This window comes from Drosophila bipectinata, chromosome 3R (assembly GCF_030179905.1).
Source record: "Drosophila bipectinata strain 14024-0381.07 chromosome 3R, DbipHiC1v2, whole genome shotgun sequence".
In the NCBI taxonomy this organism is placed as follows: domain Eukaryota; kingdom Metazoa; phylum Arthropoda; class Insecta; order Diptera; family Drosophilidae; genus Drosophila; species Drosophila bipectinata.
In genome coordinates this window covers 26,596,269-26,620,141 of record NC_091739.1, presented here as the reverse complement: position 1 = coordinate 26,620,141, position 23,873 = coordinate 26,596,269, and the positions used below count along the sequence as shown (strand labels likewise).

Below are 23,873 nucleotides of genomic sequence, written 5' to 3'. Positions count from 1 at the left end.
CTTTTATTATCATTTACCGCTTCGACCGGGCCACAACAAACTCATCTTATAATACTAGAAAAAAAAACTTGAAAACCCCCAAATAAAACACCCCAAAAACAACAACAAGAAACAATCTCCGCCGGCGTCACGCTCTCAGCAGCGTCACTGCCAGCGTCGCTGCCGGCTTCGCTGTCGACGCTGCCGCCTGTTGGCCAGCAACTTCTTGGACATGCTGCTGGCCAAGAGCAAGATTTAGTTCAGTTTCAGTTCAGTTTCAAGTGTTTGAGCGTTGCGTGCGTTTCGTTACGAGCTGCGAGCGGAGATTTCGATATTTCGATTTCCGATTTCCGAGCTTTTTGAGCTGCGAGTTTGTTTTGCTTCTTCGGATCGGTTCGAATCGCTTCTCGCCTCTAGCCTAGCCGACTTCCGTATAAGTTCACAGGTTTTGCCGTCGGGCTAGCATCGAAAATTTCCATCACATCGCGAGATTCCTGTCGCCCACCGCTTCGGGTTTTTTGTCAGCTAAACGGAACGGAAACCGCCAACGGAAGTTGCGATACGGGGCATAGTTTTTAATTAACCCGTTCCCGGGCTGCCGTGCGCAAAAATTAGTCAAGTCCAAGAATATTTTCCGGACGTCAAATGCAAATGAAATAGTGGCAAGCTGTTTAAATTTATGAATGCAGGCCGAGAATTATGTTTCGTCTGATAAGACGATGCAATGATTTATGTGTGTGAGAGTGTCTCGATCTGCCGCCTAACAATCGAGGGCCATAAATAATGGTCATAATGGGCTGAGGCTTGGGAAAAACTAATGAAAATCTTATTGTGTGGCCAAAAAGCTAATCTAACACGAGTATAAAAGAATCACATACTATAAACGTCAATCTCCATTGTACATATTTATGTGGATTTATTAAGCTGTTTAAATTGGATAAACTTTCCGACCGCTCTGACCAAAATTTGAAACCGGTAAGTGCAAGTTTTGTTGTTTGCTAGTTCGTTGTCCAGGTTTTTTCTCTATATTTTACCCGTCCGACATTTATGCTAAGTAGATCCATATTTAAAGCAAATTTCTATAGTTTATATATTTAAAGTTAGGCACATACATATTTTTTCTGCCTTTTTAATAGTTTTATCAGACTCTTTGTGGCCAGACACAAAGACAGCATGGCCTTATCGCAGGCATAAATTTATTTTTTATCGCCATCGTTTTGTATTTGGAAAGTCATGACGCGCAAACCTTAGAAATTCCCCAATCAGTAATCAAAGCCAAAAAACCGCAAAACAAAGCAAAACTAAAACTAAATTTAAAAAAAAGAATTTTGACTAAGCTACTTAGTATATGTATAATTTTATAGAGAACTCTTGCCTCTTTTGTGGCGAAAAAATGACAAATTAAATATAAAAGTTTACAAACGGCTGATAGCCCATCGCAACGTCATTAAAGCTATTTTGTAGCCTTATCAGCATTTTGACGATCATTTCATTTCTACCAATTTGAGTGCTCCCATTTAATGGTGGCAAAAATCTCGCTTTGGCGCCCGTCAACCTTTGGTTCGCTTAAATTAGTCACTCGGCTTGAGCAAGCCAGCAATAATTATATACTAAATTAGCGTATAATTAGCTAATTAGAACTGCGCAGCAACTGCCGCAAAAGCCAAAAACTCAAAACGCACAAAAATGTTCCGGCAACACCTACCATGCCAAAACAAAAACAGTGAGCATAATGAAAAATGTGCAAAAATTCGCGCTTGCGAAAATAGAAAACGGCCAGCACCAGGTGAACCCTTGACAAGACCGAAAAACTTGAAAAGCTATTAATCAATCGAGGCTGGCCGCATGTTTGGCTTGCTGTAAATAATAATGACTTCATAATTGATAATTTTGCCAGTTGCTGGAAGAAAGTTAGCCGAACTTTGGCAGTAGCCGTTCCATGCTATAGCACTCGGCCAAGGCACAACATCCGCTGACACATACTCATAAATTAGCCATCAATGAATATTAATCAGTTTTATTTATTTAAATTGTATAAAAATATAATCAATAACAAGCAGGCACTGATGAACAGAAACAACGACGAGAAACTAAACTTTAAGTGTGTGTGTGCAGGCAGTAAATTAAAACGAAGTCAATTTTAGATAAGATCCCCAAATGGGAGCACTACAATTTTTCACCGAACTGCCTATGACAGAGATCCGATCGCCAACATAAAACTTAAGATAAAAAAAAAACTGGAGAAAAAACAATTGGCGCCATATAGCCCAGGGAAAAAGAAACACCTTAATGGCATTTAATTAAAACGAAGGCAATAAAAAACTCAAGGTATTAAAATTATTAAAGTGAAACGTCGCCACTTTAAATTAAAAACGACAAAAACGGAATATAAATATAATAAAAAGCAATTCCAAATCAACGTCGCATTCAGCAGTGCAAACAAAAGACTTAAGCAACGAACTCATGACGAAGATCGGCTTTACTTAACTACACTCGCATATACTTTGTATTAACTCTTGATCACAGTGTTTGGAGGAACTCGAACACGAGCAGGAACAAAAGACTTAGGCAACGAACTCGCTAGCGCTCTCAGCCAAAAATTATGAATGAACCGAAGCTGCGATTATGGTGTGCAGCTAAAAATAGACAAAAACGACTTAAGGCTACGAATTTTTAGATTTTCAATGAGTGAGCCGTAGCTAAAAAAAAGTTCATTCTACGAAAAGTGTTGATTTTCTTCTAAAACCTTTGGAAAAGAAATCGAAATTTGTCAAAATTTCTCTGACGAATCTTATTTTATTTTCTTCATTTCTGCCTCAACTGCTAACTTGATTTGTTTATTGTTTGTCAAAAATTAGTCACTCATTTGTCCATTTAACATGGCCAAACCAAGATTTTCTTCAATTAACGGCAAATCTCGTATGTTTGACCAAAAACGAAAAAGGCGACAGACGAAGGAAATAAAAGCTGTTAATTTGTTTGGGGTGCCCGGTGGGTTGTGAAACCACTGACTGATTGATTTTGTTTATCTTATTCGTTTGGTATTCGTTTTCTAATGTCCAATATTAATAATTAAAACTCTGCTGCCCGTGTCATGCAGCCACCAACATCGGATACGTGTTAAAGCGCCAAAAGGGAGGAATATGCAAATTTTAGCGTTTGCTTTCGGTATTCGGTGTTATCTATTTTTTTTTTTTTTTGTTCATAATTTTCTATGAAAAATGTTGCTGCTGTTATACTAGCTGACTGACTAGGTGCTGCGGTTGCTGTTTTCTCACATAAATCTGCCACAGGCGCATAGAAAATTTCACCCAAAAGAAACCGGAAGCTTGGCCGCCGAATGGAATGGACCCCGTGAATTTTGTCCGGACCGCTTCGTCCGCTTAACTTTAGCGGGTGTTTATCGGAGGTAGAAATTTTCATAAAGTTTTTTTCATACAAGACACGCAGCCCATTTCGCACTCCATTTTTTCTCACTTTCGCACAATTGTGGTGGGGTACGGTACCCTTATGGCTTTTTTTTCGTGAATCTTTTTTTTTTTATTTTTAGACTTTGTTCGGGCTCTGCTCTTCCACGCTCCTCATGTCAGACACTTTGTCAAAATAGCATTTGTTACGCTGTCAGTGCCAGCCACCAACGCACTGGACAGCAACAAAGGTAGCAACAACGGCGGCAGCGGTGGCAGCCACAGTAACAACAACCAAAGTACAAAAAATAACAACAACCATAGTAATAACGAGCGTTATCCAAGCATCATCATTATCAACTTTTAACCATCGGTTTATGTTGTTTGCCACCGAAATGATTTAATTTTGACAGACCTTTTTTTGCCTCCCTCTCGGTGTATTTGTGTACATTTTTTCCAGAGTTTCTTTCTCGACTTTTATGTGTGGGAGTTTTTTGGATTTTAATTTAAATTTCTTTGTTGTTGTTCCTGTTGCTGGTGTTGTCTATTTTGGTCATAATTTTTGTCGTCTTGTTGGCACGCATTGTGGTTGTTGCTGGTGTTGCCGTCGCTTGAACTTTATTTGATATGCATTACCCCGGCCTGGCCTGGCCTGGCTTTCGTCTTTGTTTATTTCTTCTACGACTTCTCCTTTTTGGCATTAAGTGCTTGTAAATTGGGTCAGTGGGAAGTTACACTTCAGTCGATCATGGTTGTTGTTGCTTGTACTCCACGACGTCATGTGTCATAAATTATTTGTGCTGTGTTTTCTTGAATGTGGCGATATGTGTATGTACGAGTATGTTGGGTTGTATCCGCGCTGAGAACTTTTGCCCGGCACCGTGAGCTCTGACATTTTTCCGTTTGATTTTCGTTTGCTTTACTTATTTATTTATTTACTGCCAACCACAAATACCAGACAATTTTCCTAGACTCGCTGCAACGGCTGCAACTGGTATTTTAAGTGCTTTTCTGCTGCTGGGACGGCATTGATTTGAGCAATGTCAGGTCCGAACACCTTTTCTCTTGTTTACGATCCTCGTAAAATTCGCCAGAATTTTTTCAACCACGGTTTCCTGCCAATTTGTAGGCACAGTACATAAAACGATTTGTTTATCGCCGATGCCGTGTGATCTGATGCAAATTCCCATAGGATTCACAATAAATTTAACCCTGATTAGCTTAGAGGTATCATGGTTGAGATGAATTTTTTATTCGAGTCCCCAGTATTCATGCCTTCCAACCCACCTGCCCCCAACATGATTGCAACCTATATTGGGCCGTAAAAATTCAATGCCCCATCCGCATAATCTCGTCCATGGCTCATTGAATGGGCCATAGAGCTTTGAAACGCGGCATTCGGCAGTCAGGAAGCGCAATGTGCAATTTGAAGTGATTTTGGCTGTCTGCTGTCTAGACTCGAGATCGAGGCACACTCACATGTGCCAGCTGCAATGCAGCAACTAACCGAACAAGTGCATCAGGCTTGGGATTCGTTTGGGGCTAGAGGATGCATTTGCAGCGCTTGGCTTGATTTTTATTGACACAAGTTGCTGGCTGACTGCTGACTGCTGCTCTGGCACACATTTTGCATATTTTATGAGTTCGTGTCGATGTCGTTGCCATTGCCGTTGCCGTTGTCGTTTTGTGCAACGAGCTTTTTGTTCTTCGCTCTGCCACAGCTCTTTGCATAATTATTGTGGAACGTATTTTCTTTTGAGTTGGATTCGAATTCTATGTAATGCCAGCTACTGAATGTTGGTTGGTTTTTATGGCCGCATTTAGTGCCTGGTGATGGGGAGCTCGTGTAGCCCATCTGTAAGTACAAATACTCACGGGACATGTGACCCACTTGCTGGAAGATATTGCTACCAGCCCATCTCCCTGCCACTGCCCCACAGCTACCCACTGATCGCATCGCATAAATCAAGAACAGTCATTAATGTGCCTGGCATGTGCATAAGCTTTTCGAGCAAATCAACATCGGCCGAGGAGGACCCCCTGCTAAATTAGTTTTCACTATATACCCACTATATATACCCATATATAAACATACAAGTACAAGGGGATTTCGCTTGTTAACATTAATAATAACTTGTAATTTGCAGTCGTTGTTGAAAATCACTCACTGAGCGCCGTCAGACGATGGAAACCAACATCCAAAAAAACAAAAAAAAACACAAAAAACTAATTACAACATTTTTCACATGTGTATATGTAAACATTCATTCATAATATGGAACCAGCATAATGTAATGTAAATGAGAAAACCAAAAGACGAGAAGAAACTTGACCAAAAAAAGCGCAGACTTTGAAGATCTTCCGCATGGTTGGCTGGGCTTCTGTCTCCCCCGCCCTGCCGCGCCCGCCCCACTCCCCATAGATACTGTGTATATAGCCGCCATATCTCCCCCCGAGAGTGATCTCAGTGTGTTGTTAATTTCTGTTCATTAAGTCAGAAAATAGCCAGGTTTAATGTTCGAGCGAGGCACAAAATTAATTAAACATTTATCAAAATCAACGCCGCCTCTCATGGCTCCGCGATAACAGAGAAGCTCTGACGATTTGAAGATCTGAAGATCCCCCAAAAAAATAAACACCGTTGACATTTGGGCATTTTACGAGTATGAGTGGCATTGTTTTGGGTCTTTTCGCTTTTCGGGATCGCTTAACTCTTAACTCATTGTCATTGCTATAGTACTAGTCAAAGTACGAATGCCGCTCGAAATCGTAAACGAAACCGAAACTGAAACCAAAAACGATGCCACAAATTCCAAGCTGCGACTCGGATACAGACGTGGACTTCAACATCAATTCGGCTGTCGTTTCGAAATGAAAAATGCTCAAAAACCGACACGACGATCCAAAATATAAAAAAAGAAGACAAAATCCAGCTAAAACCAAAGAAACACTTGGGCTCGTTATTCTTAGCTTGAGTTTTGCTTTTTTTCGGGGGTCTCTGTTTTTTCTTGGATTTTTTTTTCGCTGTTTGCCTGGCCTGTCCAATGCGATTCAGGCTCCGATGTGGATGGCCCAGTACTTGAATTGCACTTGAGTGCTGTAAATATTTTTAAAGGCTGCCTGGCCGGCTTGGAAGTTGGAACGAATCTCGAATGCCCTCCCCGAAGGCAGATGAGCCCAAAATATCGAATCGAGATGAGCCTGGCTTATTATGAGGTCAGCGGCGGGCTTTTGAAGTTATCATTGAGGCTGTCAAAAGTCATTCAGCAGGTCACTTGAAACTAATATCTATCGGCAAAGTTGTACAGGCGAAAGCGGATAAAAATTTGGGTTGTCTTAAGATTCTATGGAAACTGCAATTTGCTTCGGTAAAAGCTGGGTGGTCTTGGGAAACTACATAACAAAATACGGTAAAAAATTTATTGATTAGGTAGATACCATTTTGTAAATATAAGATATATATGGACTCCTTGAAAGAGAACTTTACCCCTGAAAAATGTGTTTTACTTTTCGATTTTACTTTTTACCTTCGGCTCCTGTTGCTTGTTTTGGCCGTGTTGTTACTTTTGTTGCCGCTCTGTAAGTCTTTCGCGTTTTTTGGCAATTTGGGTTACATTGGCCGCTGTCTGAAAAATTATCTGGCACTTATATTCACGCTTAATTGGCATTTTTTATGAAACTCGAGCGTGCTGAAAAGTGCAGCCGCAACAGCAGCAGCAATACAACAGCAAACACAAACAAACATTCGTGCTCTTCTCGAGATTCCTTTTGCGGTTTCACCCGGTCTCTGACAATGACACTGGCACTCAAAATCAAAGGAGTAAAATCAATTTAATGAGCAAAACATGCAATAAATTACATAGCCGGACAAATGAATTTTATTTATTTCATTTTCCATCCTTTTCAACAAATTGGGTCACATATATATTAAAGGAATTTGTTGTTGCTCCAAATTTTTTTTGTATTTTTGATTTGGTTTCGTTTTCGAATCGATCTGATCAGGAAATGACCAGGCCAGCGTCCAAAGCGAATTTCAGTATTAATAATTTGAATTTTATTAATTCGATATTGAAGCAATTTATTTTATTTTGCCTCTATCTTGATTGTTGTTTCTATGATGTTTCTTAATTTTTTTTATTTTGGCAAATGACAAAACGAGTTCCCCCCAAAGCTTGACCTTTTGCTTAATGCTATGCATGATTCTAAAGACGTTGTGTGTTTATTGTTTCAGTGAGACTATCCGGTAATATGTCAGAGTCAGTGCCGTAAACTGGACCAACACAACAGTAGCGACATCCCCACAGCCACCAGGTCAATAAAATGTAAGTCGAGGAATTTAAAAAGGCATTCAATCAAAGGCATCGGGCCCAGGCCACTCACCTAGATCGATTTATTTGACATCAATGGCGTATGGGGCCAATAAAAGGCTGCACAGCTCCGGTTATTTGTGGTAATCAAAATGACTGATGAGCCAGCTCCATAAACTGGTTCGCATCTATTGCCCAACGTGTGGGCGTTTTATTGTTTTGGCTTGGTAGCTTTGGTAGCCAGAAATTAGAAATCTGTGATTCGATTTTAAATGCAAATCGATTTCGATCGCTATATTTAAATGCGTCTAAATTCGATTTGTTGCCTTTGTCTTAAGCTCGAAATTTGAAATATTTTCGTAGTATTGATTTCTATTTGGTAGGCGTCCCGCTGCGCCAACACCGCATCGGTTATGCGGACACAAATTAATGAATGGGTTCGCTTGGGAAATTCTATCGGCCGAAGTAGATGCCAAAGTGGTAGCCATAAGCATGCATCATTGACAAATCGTTGGACAAAGACTCTTCGAATCACTTTGCCAGCTTAAATACTCGTAGTTTGGGCTTTAAGCCGCGATCGCAGCCGCTCAAGTGATAAATGATAGCCAAATGAGACTTGGCTTATGGCCTGCGTACACCTGTTTAGAGTCAACACGTTGTGAATGAATCGCTTCCGGCATGAATGGAATGGAATCATGGGTTTTTGCCAAACGATGATGCCAACCAGTATCGTTCTTGAGTGCAATTGACTAAGCTCCATGTTTATTACTCGAATCCATCAATGGGAATTCGTTTTGTCGTTTAATACGCCATTTAAAATTGCATTCATTTAAAAAAGGCTTGAAGCGTCAGGAATATCATGTTTGGTTCATCAAAGCCAAAGTCAACCCAGAAAAAGTAGGGCTATCAACATCGAAGTTAGCGTCCAAGCGATTTGATTCCGACATTAAATTTCAATTGCAATCCGGGCATAACTGGCTATAAACATTTTTTTACAAAAAGATATTGCCTGAATGGACGGTTTCATAAAAACGTGAACCGTTAAAGCTCAGCAACAAGAAAATCCGCTGATGAACACCCAGATAAATGTCAGATCGCCTTGGATAGATTCACTTCCGAAACGATCCCATCACTCAAAACTGTAGTGTTGTTTTGTTGTGCGATTTACGACTTTAGTGCCTCCTCAAAAAGCTCCTCATCCGAGGCACCTGCTGGGCCATCTCCGCATCAGCATACTGCAAACAGAGCCTGGTCGTCATTATAAAAACCAATAAATTTTCGCCAGTGGTACATAAAAATTTGTCACATAAATTACAATTTGCGTGCTCCTGTCGACTGTCCAACAACGCGCACACTTGTCAGGCACAGATGCAAATACTCTGGCTAAAACTAACACACTAACCGACAACCAACCGACAGTTGGCATTTCGCAATGAATTTGTAAGAAGCGAGGCGTCGGGCTGGCCCCCAGTCGACCCTAATTGCCATTGAGTGTTGTCCCGGGCAAACGACTAACACTAATTGTGCGTACAACTGCAACTACACGAACAAATCCTCGAACAGCTCAATTTGCATGCCGCAGACCTCCGTCGCAGAGGGGCTGAGGAAGATGCATTTGGGGCCTGCACTCCCGTTAGTGGTGGAGGCAGACTACCATTCTGGGCAATTAGCCTGGTCCATCCCGTCCCGATCTGTACAGAGGTTCGAAGACTTCACTCCAAAATGGAGCGCAGGCATAAATGTCAGCTTCAATTTGGCGTGCAATTAAAAGGGGATTCGGTGGCCAGGATGGCGACGGTGGGGATTCACTGACAGATCACCGGGGCAACAACTTTATTACGGATTCATTTTGCTTCTGCAAGATGAATGACTCTGCAGCTGCCGCTGCTGGCGATAACGATAAACGCCAATTCAGTGGTAGAAAGTAAGGCGCTCGGAAGACGACTTTCTTTTCTTTTCGGGCAAAGAAAACTTCTGGGCCAGCTTGGAGATAAAAGAAGCAAAATTTTATCTAACTCGATTGTAATTATAATGCTGATTGTGAAAAATTTGGGCGTTGCTCATGCAAATTATCGATTCGATTCAAGCCGATTGGATCTGGCGTCTGGCACGAGTTGGTTTCATAATTAAAATGCAGGCAAAACGGGAAAGAGTTGCGGTCACTCAGAGCTACCGCAAAATGTATAAATTATGCAAAATCAAACGGCAGCAGCAGCAGCAGCAATGGAGGTAGCGGCAAAAAAGGTATATTTGAACACAAAAAAGCAGAGACCTTAAAATTCATATTGTTAGCAAATGTGGGCATTGTTAGCCGCCTAGCCGCTCGCCGATTGGTCCACTGAAAGTTGGCTCATTAGCATGTTAGGCACACGCCCCACACCACAGCACACGCCCCAAAAAACCGAAAGCAACAAAATATCCACAGCAGGTTGAACTAGGCAGAACTATATCCTGATAATGGCCACAATGCCCGGACATACGTAGTTGAGTTATCTAGCCCAGATTGTCGATGGCGGTGGAAGCTAGTTGGCCGCGATGCTGTGCCAATAAATCAAAATTATTATCCGCACATTTGGCTGTTTATGGCAGCGCATGCATTGCGACCATTTATGGCCATGGTTCCTGGTTAACGGATAGTCTGGCAAAAATTGCAAAAAAAACAAAAAAAAGTAAAAAAGCAACAAGCATACAGCAAACGGCCTTTGAAAGAATGCCATAGTCGGATAGACGGAGTAGTCCCAGTCATCGGATCGAAACAGTGGCGCTGGCGTTGGCTTATCTTTCGAACGCAATCTGCGACCTGGAGCCGCTAGAGCAGCTTTAGCAGGCCACATTTGAATATGACGCACGAGTGGGCCAACTAGGGTGTGTGCTAAAAAATCCAGTGCCAGCATCCAGTATTCAACATCCAGGTTGGAAGTCCAAGTGCCAGTGGCCAGGTCTGGGCTTTGCTTTTTCGTCTGTGACTTGTGGTGAGCACGCTTGATTTTCGATCGCCGATAAGAAATTTATAGTTTCGGCTTAAAAGGCATTAGAGTGTAATATATTTAAAGTTTGGCATCGTATCTATATAGCTACATATATTAACAACTAAAGGAGTCGCTTAGACCATTGTTGCTAAGCCTTTCTGGCTTGGCGGCGACTGCGGTTCAGCCCAGAGCCCGTGGGTGTGTAAGTCTATATGCAAATATTTGCATGCCCAGTCGCAATACAAAAGACTTAGGCAACGAACTTGGCTCGGTTGTCATAAAGTCTCATTCCCATGCACCCGAATAAGCTAGAACGGGACAAACGGCCGAAGCCAATATTCTTTATAGATCAACTACATGCAATCAATGAGTTGGGGAGTAGAGTTATAGCTGATTGGCACGGTGTTGAATAAATCTAATAAACCAAATGGGCAAATCTATAAAATTAACGATACATGTATGTTTAACATGATGAATGGGAATTATAAGGTGTTTGGAAATTGACTTGAGCTAATTATAATGGAACTCATAAAGCGTTACCCATAGTTATATACTGTTCTACTAAATCAAAAAGATATAAATCAAAAGATTATTAAATGAAAAGAAAATAACACTACATGTCTGTCGAAGAAAAGCAAGAAACTAATTTATTCGCCAGAACCTGTTGGCGCTTATGTATTTTGTGGCGTGTCTATGTTCAGTGATATGTTTTTAGCTCAATTAATTTTTTAGGCACAAACCCAATACTTTTCTCAGATTTCCCTTTTCTCATTCCCAAGCACCTAATCCAAAATAATCCAGCTATAAAGCGACAAACTCTTGCAAATTCATTTCTATGCAAATTTCTTGTTTCCATTTGGATTTTTCCTGGAGTTTCACTTTCAATTTGTATTTGTATGGTTTTTGGTGCTTTTGTCACAGTTTCTGTTGCAGTTGCTGCATTTTGTGTTGCATTGTTTTTTGGTTTTGTTTTTAGTATGACAATGTGTTTGCTTTGGTTCGCTACGAGTTAAGTTGAGTTTCTTTTGTCTAGCAGCTGAAATTGTTTTATATGGTAAAATGCAATTTGTGCAACTAGCAAAAGCGACAAACAACAACAGGCTAAGCATCCTTTGCTATATATTGAAAGTGAAGTCTCTTAGCATATTTGTTGCTGTGTCGCTACTGTTTCACTTTGTGAAATTTGCATATTTGTGCACAGCTGCTTTTTCTATTTCTTCGGTGCTTTTCTTCACTTGCCGCTGTTGTCTTCTATTGCATTAATTTTGGCTTCTTGTCGTGGCTAATATGGTTGCTCCCAGGTTGCTGCTGATGTTGCTGCTGATGCTGGTGCTGTTGCTGCTGCCGTACCCTGCTGCTGTTGCAGCAGTTGCTGATGTTGCCTCTTTTGTTGATCATGTGCAGCATTTGTCGTTGGTGCTGTTACCACATTCTGCCACTCAGGCGGTTTGTAATTAATGGTTAATTAATTGAAACGAAGTAGCTGACAATCTTAATGATCCGTAATTTGTTATTATGGTAATTTATACAAGCCGAAGCCAGCAGCAGCAACAAGAGCTACACCAACACAATAAAAGGCCTTAGCCGTGCTTGTCGTTGTTGGCGTTTGTCTTGTAAGACATATACAAATAAAAATTCATTAGCTTCTGAGCCGAGTGAGTTCGGATGACGGCGACAATTGTCTAATTGCAGTCACGAGCAATTTATGTAGCTCGTTTCAACTATGAGTTATATATATATCCATATGTCCGGTATATTTATATCAGATCAGTGGTCCCTCTACATGGCCAGAGCAACGCCCACAGGTGGCCCTAAAAGCCGGGCCATAACAATAAATTGTGCTAAGCTTAGTGGCCAAGTCAAAGCACCGCGGAATAATGTCAGACCCCAGAAATGCCAGACTGGAGGCTGACGAGCTTCTTCGCCTACACCTCCCACTTCTACTTCCACTCCCGGTCCCACACCCACTCCTCCCCCTATGTTTTTTTTTATTTTTTGTTAGTATTTTTGCAGGAAGATGAGCACGACTGGCAAACAACAACGGGCCAGAAATTTGCATCTTGACGAATTTAATGATGATGATGAAAAAGACGCCACAGAGGGAAATGCCAGAAAAAAATAGAAAAAATCATTTTGATCGAGGCAAAAAGAAACTTCAAGGAGCCCACAGACAGTACACGATGTTTGTTGAAGGCATTTTGGGATGTGGGAGTGTTGCTGCTGCTGATGCTGCTGCAGCAGTTCCCGTTGCTGCGATGTTGCTGTTGCTTTTGTTGCAGCAATGTTGCCTTTGCCGTTGCTAGGAAATATTTATGAAGATGCCTTTTGGGTGGCATTGCGGAATGTTTGACGTTCGCTGTCTCATGTCAAGTGCTGTGTCGTTTGATGGGCAAGTGAAAATATTTTCATTGCACTTTGACATGACAGCCAAACAAATTGCTAGGCGCGTATACAGACCATAAAGCGCCATAGGTCCATAGAAAATAGTATTGAGCCCAGAAGAATTCAGAGGGAGTCTGGCTGATACACACCTACTCGACGGCATGACCGGTTAAATGGCATTAATGAATGGCAGTCAGCCTTCAAACTAAATACATGGGAGCGTCACCCCTTTGTCTGTGCTGATTAGCCAGAATTTCTGGCCATTTCGGTCTCCTGGTCTGGTCTCCTTTGTTTAGCTGCCAAGTGGCGCCTGCAGCGATCACGTCACAGACTCTAAACTCAGACACGAAAAAAAAAATAGATATGGAAAAAAACAAACAGCAAGAGCAACAATTGTTGGGTTTCTTTCCGATTTGATTGTTAGCCCAAAGCTCACGATTTGGTTTCAATGTCTTCTTGGTCGGAGCGGCGGCCCGGGTTCGCTCGTTTGCCAAAATCAATAAAGTTATCATGATTTCTGGCAGAGGCGTCGCTCCCCATAAATGCTTTAATACTTTAATTTCTATATATTTTTATATCAATCCAATTTGAAAGCGCCAAATTAAGTTAGCTGTCAAAATTTTTGTACATTCGGGGTGAACGCCCACCCATCGAAATCGGGCAGTCGAAACATAATCAAAATTCAGGAAAATAAACTCAATTAACATGTCACGCTTGGGCAATGAGTGCAGTTGCCTGATTTTTTTAGCCAGATTTTGTTTAGATTTTGTTGTTTCTGTTTCGGGTTTGTCATTATTATGTCGCCAGTCAAAAAAGCAACTGAAAGTAACGGCTGCCAAAATTCGTGCGCTACCGTTTTTCAATGGCTTAGAACAACAGCAGCGGCAGTGGCAGCTGAAAAAATTAACTTGTTAAAATGCAAATTTTTGACTTGGGGGGCTGACTGCTCAGCTCGGCATTTAGCCTTGTTATTACTCCGCATCGGCGGCATTGAGACCTTACCATTCCCGTATTGATTTTGATAAATGACCCCGCCGAACAATTGCCAATCATATTTTAGTTGTGTTTTTGTTTTCTGGGCTGGGTTCTGACTAACCAGCCGAATTGATTGAACGCTGCACTAATTAAGGCATTAATCACTGTTCACTGCCAGCCTGGTTCGGAACGTATGACGAGCTAACTGTAACCCAAAAGTAGAGTTGTCGCCGTTGAGTTGCCACTGTGAAAGTCGTGGGGGCCCCAGGAAAATTTTCACCCAACTGAGCCCCAAAAGAGCCACTGAGTGTGGGACGCCAAGATGGACATGTTCTGATACAAGTTTCATAGCAAATTTGAAATTTATTGTGCCGTGTTGCTGCGGTGCAAGGCACGACAGCAACATCATCAGCAACTGGCAACTTGCAACAGCGGGAGAAGCACCCACAAGCACAAGGCCGTTACACGTTGCACACAACAAAATTAAGACTTTTGAAAATTTTAACAACATTTTTGTTAACCATTAATATTTTATAGGCCTATAAAAAAAAAATACTACTTAATTTTAGTGCAAAATAATTAACCATTCATTAGCTTTTAAAAACAATATTTATTTTTTGGTAATTGATTTCTTCATTAAACAGTCCAACGTCCAGATAAATAAATATTGGCTTCAGCGTCTCTACTTTTCATGCAATTTGGCGGTGTGGGCGGCAACACTTTCTAGTCTAGCCTACACCTGTCCATTTGCATCGAAAGGCTTTCTTCCCTTGCCTAGTGTTGTTTCCAGTTGACGCCTGGCTTTTATTGCTTTATGAGCTGTCGCCCGGCCTAATGCTCGGATAGTGTTTATGGTCAAACATAAAAAACAAATGCAAATACGAAAATCTGTGCAGCATCTGCTGCATATGTGGCTGCAACAACAATTGCATCCGACAGTTGACAACAGCAATGGCAAAGGCGAGCCAACAGACAAGAGACAAGAGACAGACAACAGGCCAATCAGCAACATCTTCGTTAGCTGCAGTTGCTTTTACGGCTTTGTCATTAATCAAATGGAATTGAAATGCGCCGCGTGTACATCACACGCCGTTGTTGTTGCATGTGCTTTTGCTGTTGTTGCACTGTTGCTGTTACTGCCAAGCAGCGCCCATTTGGAGTTTGCCATTTTTGCGCATTTTAATCATGCCCGTCTCGCCTGTAGTTATTTGACGTTTTTTTTTTATACGCCTGGCTATGCCAAAGAGATCTGCGCCAGCTGATAAAGCCATGGCATTGCCGGTTGCTTGTTGCTAGTTGCTGTTGTTGTTGATGTTGCTGTTCGCTGTTAGTGTTGCTGTTGCTGTTGCTGTTACTGTTACTATAGCTGCCTCTGCTGCCACCAACGCCAACGCAGGCAGCGGCCAAAATGATTAATACATCTTGATGCGATTTGGTTTGTAACGCAGGCGCAATAAAAACGTGGCTTTTGATTGACAATGGCAGCAAAAAGTTTGAGATGCCGGCCGTTGATTACTTCATTAGGCGGGGTTCGAAAGTTGCTGCTGCCAATGCCGCTGCCACTGCCTCGTCCAGGAGGAGTTCCATTTGATTCAATTATGCATTTGCATGCAATTGAAACATAAGCCACTAGCGGAATCCCCCTGCAACAGTTGCAGCTGCAATCGCAATCGCAATATTGCAATTGCAATGGAAATTGCCGTTGCTTGGCATCTGCAGCATTTCTTATCAGGCGGCAGTCCGCTGAGCTATTGGTCAATTGGTCAGCAAATTGCAACTGCAACTGCCGCACTCGTATCCGGCTGGTTTGGTTTAGCTTTCGGGCCAGGCTCTCAACTGGTGGGCGATAATTATCTGCCTGAGAAATGATCGACTGCCTTATGGCCGGCGGTCTCACTTCGCTAACGATGACAATTTGCCGGGCACCATACAACATTTTTTGCAGCTGCATGTGCCTCCCATCAAAAATGCAAAAAAATCAAATAAAAAACGCACATTCAAATAGGTGAGCTCCCGTGTTTTTCAGATGCGTTTTACGAGCGTTTTACGAATGGTTTTCGTAATTTATGCGTCAGTAAAGAAAATTTCCCAATTTGAATATGCTTGTGTCGTTTCCTGTGCGTTAAAATGGCAATATATCGAAAACTTGTCTTGTCGCCAACAAAAATATACCCCTTCTATAAATTTACCAGCAGCATCATTAAATCTGTGCCGAACATGATTAACCCATTTTCTTACACAATTATCACATTGTGCACGCACACACTGCGTATACGCAATGCCGCGGAACGCCCCATCGTTTATCTCAATAAATGTGATTACGAGCCGAAGAGATGGACAGACACTCGATAAACTGCCGCTTTCCACTCTGATGGCTCCATTTTGGCCAATCGAAGTGCAATTTGATAGCGGTACGTGAATCAGCCCAGCGAAAAAAAATATATGAGCCTTCAATCTGGTTTTTCCCGCCACAGTATTGTCTTCTTTGCCGCGTAGTCTTCTTTTCTTTACTTTTTGTTGTAATTTGCTCTGCAATCGGCTTGAATTATTTTAATTGATTGAGTCAGCGATTGAAGGGGTGTAGATGGTAGATGGTGGATGGCTAATGTGTGGGTTAAGTGCGACTGGTTTCCAGTTTTTATGCACACGCATTTGACGATTGGTAATTGAAACTTGTTAGTGAAGACATTAAAAAATCGTTTAGCACGGTATTTGGGTTAAAAATGCGTGGAAAATCGTGCAGAAAAAAGAGCGACAAGTTTGTGCAGCAATATCGGTGGCACCACCAAAGAAAAGCGACCGGAGCAGAAGCAGAAGCGGCCAAAGCGTGTGATTTTCATTGATGGCAACACAAGAGAAAATTGTGTAACCACAATATTAAAATTCCTGCACATAAACTAATCTTAGACGACGGCTGCCTTTTGACTACCGCGTGATGCATTTTTCCAACTTTTCTTCTTTTTATTTATTTTTCCCCCCTCTTTTTTTTTGCATTTGACGCCCGCTACATAGACGAAGACTAAGACGACCGCTAATCATACCCGGCCAGACCAAAGAAATTGTGCCGAAAATTGGCCATATATTTTCTAACCATTTTCCTTTGTCTAGCGCAATTTGCATACCCGAATAAATCATTGGTGCCTTAGCCTGTCAACTCGGCCTGGAAACTTTAAATAAATAAATGTGCCGCGCAGCGCTAGCTTAATTAAAAACATTCAAATTATTGGAACGTTTTTATTTATGGCCCATAATCGGGGACCCCCAAGACTCCTTGCCCCCAACGTATATCTTTGGATATCCGACCATAAAACCCATCATGCTATCATGTTTTTTAAATGATGCCGCCTCGGGCTGTTTGCATTGGCCAAAATGCGCTAACAATTTCTACGATTACGATTGCGATTACCATGCAGCATTGGGGGGAAATAAAATGCAGCATGTCCCCCCTTTTGTCTCCCGTTTAGACCCCAATCCCAGATGCATTCGTATTCGGATTCGAATTCGCATTCGCATGCATCTTCATCACGGCACCGCCGCAGACACGATCACCGATGGGAAGATGCATGTGCCCGCCACATGCACCTTTACATCCACATTCATGAGATGCATCCAAACTCTAAAAAAAATGCAACCACCGACACATTGAAATGCAGAGAAAAAAGTTTGAAGAATTTGTATAAAATAAGTTAATAATATACTCTTACTCCTACTTAAAATATATTTACTTTGATAAACAATTTCCTTAAATATTTGAAATACTTTAGTAGGTGATCTTGATATAATTTATTTTTCACAGTGCCTATATGGACGAAGACCACGTCCATGATTGGCTGGCCGCCAGTTATATGAGCACGTCTCCACTGGCCGCCTGACTGACTGGCAGGCCGGTATGGCCAACTTTCTTTCCCGACTCGGTCCCGCTTCCAAATCACAATAATCGTGCTCAAATTAGTCAATATTTGAGCGCCAAAATGCTCAAACAAAGGCTTATTATTTTATTTCATATTTTTGGCTCGTTCTGGTGGCGCGGCGGCCGCATTTCCCCGCTCCTGGCCATAAAATATATATAAAGTAATTTCTGCATTTTAAACATGATTATTAAGTAAACTACTAGCCAGGGCCTGGTGCGGCTGACAGTCGGCAGGCAAATGGCCTCAAATGATTACGCAGTCTTTGTTTTTTGGTGAAATTTAAAAGTCTGTCTTGTTTTTTTTTTTCGTTGGCCTCCCAGGCCGATGGACGAACGATAAACGAGGAAAAACAAGCTCACCTTTGGGAGCCTTTTTAAAAATGTTAACTGACCGCTTACCAAATGGCCTGCACTTGTTGCCGCATTTTGTTGCCTCCTTTGAATGTATTTAGCGATCAGGTGTTGATGCTGCTGCAGCTGTCTTGGCTATTTCTTGGCTACAGATGCCCCCTGCCAGCCTGATTCCCCTTCGAGATATTGCACTTAAAGTTTCTAGCCGCAGCATCAGCATCTAAAATATTTTCCAGCAGCGGCATTTTCTCTACGCTTCGCCCTTATCTAAACTATGCAAGCTCTACGTACGAGCCATGCAAATTTGTTAAGTCATTTCTGTTTGTGGTTCTCACGCTGCCACACTGCCACGCCGCCATAGAAACGGCAACCAGTCAGAGTAAGCCAGGGTAAGGTCCATTTTTTCATTTTTCATATACAAATGCGAGTCGGTTTCGATGTCGGTGTCAGTGTCGGGGGAACCAAAATAAAAGGAGTAGAATCAATTTGACAATTTGAACATTTGGCACATTTGCCAGAACACGACTTGGGGGTACGTTTGCTAAAAAAAAAAAACAAACTCATACAGATACAGATACAGATACGGTAAATGAAATAGCCAGGCCTGTTGGTTCGATCACCTTAGGGGTATATGTGGGATACCTGTACCTGAGCAGCAAACAGTAGCCACACACTGCTTTTTTGCAACTATTCTAAATGCCGGGCACTTGCCGAATCTATGCAAATGAAACAAGACAATACAAAGTTTGCTGGGCAGCGAAATATCAAATAAGCCAGGCCAAAAAACTGTCGCAGCGACAGGTTCAGTTTGGCATTAGCCAAAGACCAAGAGATTTACGAGTCGAGCACGCCAAATGTGTTTACACTTTGTCACCCTTCTGTCAGTTTGATTTATTTATTTGCAGATAGCCGGCTAAAAGTCTGAGAGGCGAAGCGGCTAAGAAACCGAGCCGGGCTGCCTCAAATTAAAATGCAAGTATGGCCGGAATGCAGGCCCGGGCCATGTGGCTAGAATGAGCGAATGCGAATGTGAATGACTGATTGACTTAAGTGGCCAGCTGACAAGTGGCTTTAATCAATTGGTGTGACTTTTAATGCAATCTGGTGTTTCGTGTGTGCAAGTGCTGGAGAAATTGTGAAACCGAAAGCGAAATCAAGTCTATTTTACTCAAAATCTATTTACATGATATTTAAGTTGATCTGCTTTTGATATTTGTAATACTTATCTCTAATATCCTTTCTTTATTCTCTTACAGCTAACTTATTTCCTAGAACTTGAACCAGTTATTGGTTTTAAAGGCGCTACTCTGGCGCTTCAGGCTCACCAAATGATCGGCACCGAGGACCTTTCCGCATCGACTGGTATGGACATCAGCGAGTCCTTTCGTGCCGAGGATCTTTCGAAGGCGGACTTTTTCGACTTTGTCACCGGACCCGACATGGGAATCGGTATTGGCGTTGGTGTTGGTGTGGGCGTCGAAGCCCTAGGTGTAAGCCTACATCAGCAACAGCACCATCATCATCCCAACCACCAGCCGCATAGTCACAACAACAACAGCCACATTCAGGTGGTACACCAGCCAGTTTCGTCACAATCCCAGCAACAACAAGGCCTTTGCAGCGGGACTGGATCACGGATCCACGACGCAGGTGGCGGTGGTACAGCGGGCGGCGGAAGTAGTGTCGTAGTGCCAGTGGTCAGTCGCAATGGTAGCAGCAATGGCGGTGATCCTACGTTACAAGGATACGAGGTAAGCAAAGGATATATATTTCTTTTTGTGGTCGTTTTATGCTAGAAAGCTATCCCCCTTCCATAAGGTAACGAATTTCTTCTTGACTTACCATTTTCCATCATTTGTATCCTTTCCAGTTCTGGAACCAGGACAAGGACAACAGCCGCCTCGACTCCAGCTCTTTCTTCGAGGATCTAGACCGCTACTGCTGGCAACAGCAAACTGTGACAGCATCCGCCGCCAGTAATGGAGGAACAGCCAGCAACAACCAGCCCAGCCCCACCTCGCCACAATCTCACCAGCAGCAGCACCAACAGCAGCAACATCAGCAGCAGCAACCGCAGCACCAGCAGCTGCAACAGCAGCAGCAAGGAAACGCTGGCAGCTCCTCGGGGGCATCCAGTGGAGCGGGAAGCAACAGCGACACGATCAGCAGCCTGGACACCACCGACGGCCAGATCTACACCCTGACAGTATTAAACGGCGGAGAGCCTTGGCTGAAGCGCTCCGAGGCGGAGCAGCTTCCCAGTGCTCTGGATCTGGACAGTTTGCTGGGCAGTTTTCCGGGGTACATTAAGTCCGAATATCCCTATGACGACAGCGGCTTCAGCACAGATGGCAAGGATGTAATTGTGAACGGAGGAGGCGGAGGAGGATCAGGAACAGGCAGTATTCCCCAGGCTCAGAACCAAACGCAAACCCTACCCTCGTTGGTCACTGCCATTTCGCTATCCGGTGGCAACGATTTGGGTCAGCAGTTGGCCCAGTTCCAGAACAACAATAACGACTGGCACATGGCGGACCACAACGCCGAAACGGAACAGAGCACGGCGGAATCCCTTCTGAGGAGTGCGCTCCAAGGCAAGGGTTATGGGAAGGGATTGCACATGCAGAACGGCCTGGTCATGCCGGTGGTGAAGGATGAGGACATGCGGCGATTACTGTTTGCAGATGAGACGGCGGAAGCCCTGGGATTCGCGGACTCCACACTTAGCGCTGCCCAAATATTCGACGAAGCCCAGGGCCTGCACATCAACTCCCAGCACCAGCAGCAGCCACAGCAGCACAACGGCAACGCCAACATAATTGTGGATGACATGTTCGTGTCGCTGGACGCCTTTAGCGATGATTTCGAGAAAATGAAGCGCATAGCCAACGAAGTTCAGCAGTTCTGCAGTGGAGGGTCCACGGGAGCACCCACTCCAGTCGGGGACTATGGTCCTCCGGCCGGAGGAGATGTGCTTATGCAAATATCCCCCAGTCCTATTCAGAACTCTGCCTCGGTCCAGTTGCAGCCACCACAACCGCTGAAACCGGAGGTCAGCACGTCCACCTCCCCCAGCTCTGTTGGAAATGCCTCCAGGTCGTCTGGTGGACCATCCAAGCCCAAGAAGCAGTACAAACGCAGCAGCAGCAGCAACAACAACAATCCCAATGTTGCCAACAACAACAGCAGCAACGGCAGCAATCCTCTGGGTGTGCTCAGCGGCAGTGGGAGTGGGAGCTCCTCCTCCAGTGGCAGTGCCAGCAGCAGCAGCAACAGTCCGCCCGCCAACTCCGGTGGCAGCTCGTCGTCCTCGTCAGGAGGTGGCCAGCGGAAGGAGCGCTCCTTGCACTACTGCTCCATATGCTCGAAGGGATTCAAGGACAAGTACTCGGTGAACGTGCACATACGCACCCACACGGGGGAGAAGCCCTTTGCCTGCTCCCTCTGCGGCAAGAGTTTCCGGCAGAAGGCCCACCTGGCCAAGCACTACCAAACGCATATGACCCAGAAAAACAACGGCAACCTGATCAAAGGAAGCTCCGGCAAGCACCAGCGGTCCAGTGGCTCCTCCTCAGCAGCGGCAGCAGCAGCGGCGGCGGCGGCAGCGGCAGCTGTCTCCATAAACCAGCGGCAAGTGGGAGTCGGAGGTGGCGTAGGGCCGCCCAGTCTGCCCGTGATGATCAGCAATCCCAACACACCGCCCGGAGTGCTGCCCCCAGCCAATGGGCTGTTAACCAATCGGTAGTGGCCAACAGGGAGGGAACCTTCCCGGCCAAACCTATTTCTTGTTCCTTAATCACAAAAAGAAAGACACAAACTCAAAACACAAATGAAAATAAGAAACTATACTATAAACTATAAAGACGCCTTAAAAATACAATACTCCCAACTCGAATTTACGACATTGATGAATTCCTATTTCAGCTTTCTGTGCAATTCCTACTATGCCCACACAAACACACTCGAAGCACTTCCAAATACAATACTCAATACTTAATGTACATTTATATGAAACAAATTAATTTTAAATGTGCCAAATTTTGAAGATTTTAATTACGCTACTAGCAGTTAAAGTTAACCTTAAATAATCGTATGCTAGACGTGTAGAGATAGAAGTGTAACGAAGCTAATGAAGAAATTCTACGAGTGGTGATATCAAAATGAGGCCAAACGCTTCCTTGCTAAACGAGAGAAAACTTTTGTAGTTTTTTTTTATAATATTAATAATGAAATGCTCCAAATAAATCCTACTCACCCGCAACTCTTCACAGTCTTCGAAAAAATAATATATAAACAAAACTAGCCCAGCACGATTCGTGTTTTTCCTGTAAATTGAAAGTATTTGTTTTCTTAGTTGCTCTACCCAAATTAGCATAAATTTGTTTGCTAGTGTTAATGTATATATACTCATTATTGAATGAAACTAAAGCCAGCAAGGGGAATGCCAATAGCTTGAGGAAGGAGCACTGACCTGAGGCACTAAATTCGAAATACGTCTTTTGGAGCTCATCCTACCACAACTTTCCCACTCGTTTCTCCTTCAGGGATCTCTTTGATCTCCCGGGCCCAGTGTTGACCGACTTCAAAGGCATTCTGTACATTAGTACATAACTTGACACATAATTATAGATATTAATTATATGTATGTACACTCCAGCGTTCAGAAGTTGTTATCAAAATGCAGCTCAACTTGCACTTGCCATTATTTTTTGTATTTGATAAGCACAAAGCAGCGCATTCCTAAAGCGAACTCCCTACAATCAAATAACAACTAATCGACATTCCCCCAACTTGTGAAATAAGCCTAGACTAAGCTAATTGATAAATCAACCGTAGTTAATGGTTAATAAACTGCCAATTATTTTGTGATAGTTTTTAATGGACATTAGCTTAAGATTACGCAAAAATATCTTCAATGGTGTTTGGGTTATGTAACGTTTTAACGATTTTTGTTATAAACTGTATACACTTTGCAATACGAGTATTTTCTGCTAATTTATTGAACTAAATAGTTAATGTACATAGAAAGAAAGATATAGTATATATACTATATATAAACATATGAAAAGAGAAAGAGGGAGAGCGATCCTTGTTTGTAACCGAGCCTAGGCTAAGCCACACATCGAAAATCTTAGTTAAATGTTTGTTAGTTATTATTTATGCACACACACAAAAAAGACAACAAAACACACTCCAAACATACACATCCATCTGCGGTTAAGTTTTGCATTAATTTTTTTAGTATTGCAAGCATTAAAAATAAAGAAATCTAAAACGTTTTATTGACAATTAAGATGCGCCCCGTGTCTGCCTGGGTTAATTAGTTTCAGCTCGTTATGCGATGCGATGGGTCGGACTGGTCGACTGGTCGACGGTTGAGGTCTGAAATAATTTTCTCCAATAAAGGAGCGCGTTGCACACGAAAGCGCATGCAGCTGCGCATGTCAACAGCAACTGCAACATCTGCAGCACCAACAACTGCAACAGCAACAACCGCAACATCCATTGCAGCAGTCAGGCAGGCGGCACTTGTCAGTCAAAATCAAAGTACCCGGCCCCAGACATCCGCGGGGGGGCCAACAAATGCGTGCCA

General features: G+C 42.9%; 1 protein-coding gene across 2 annotated transcripts; it reads left to right on the top strand.

Moving 5' to 3' along the window:
• The first annotated feature begins 260 nt into the window (after window positions 1-260).
• LOC108122215 (sal-like protein 1) lies at window positions 261-23,521 on the top strand. Of its 2 annotated transcripts, XM_017236774.3 has the most exons (4): window positions 261-954; window positions 7,618-7,708; window positions 19,537-20,031; window positions 20,151-23,521. In XM_017236774.3, exons 3-4 carry the CDS (start codon window positions 19,609-19,611, stop codon window positions 22,023-22,025), a joined length of 2,298 nt encoding a protein of 765 aa, XP_017092263.2. In that variant the 5' UTR covers window positions 261-954; window positions 7,618-7,708; window positions 19,537-19,608; the 3' UTR covers window positions 22,026-23,521. The 2 variants fall into 2 exon arrangements, with proteins under 2 accessions (XP_017092263.2, XP_017092264.2); XM_017236775.3 differs by lacking the exon at window positions 7,618-7,708.
• The last annotated feature ends 352 nt before the right edge of the window (window positions 23,522-23,873 follow it).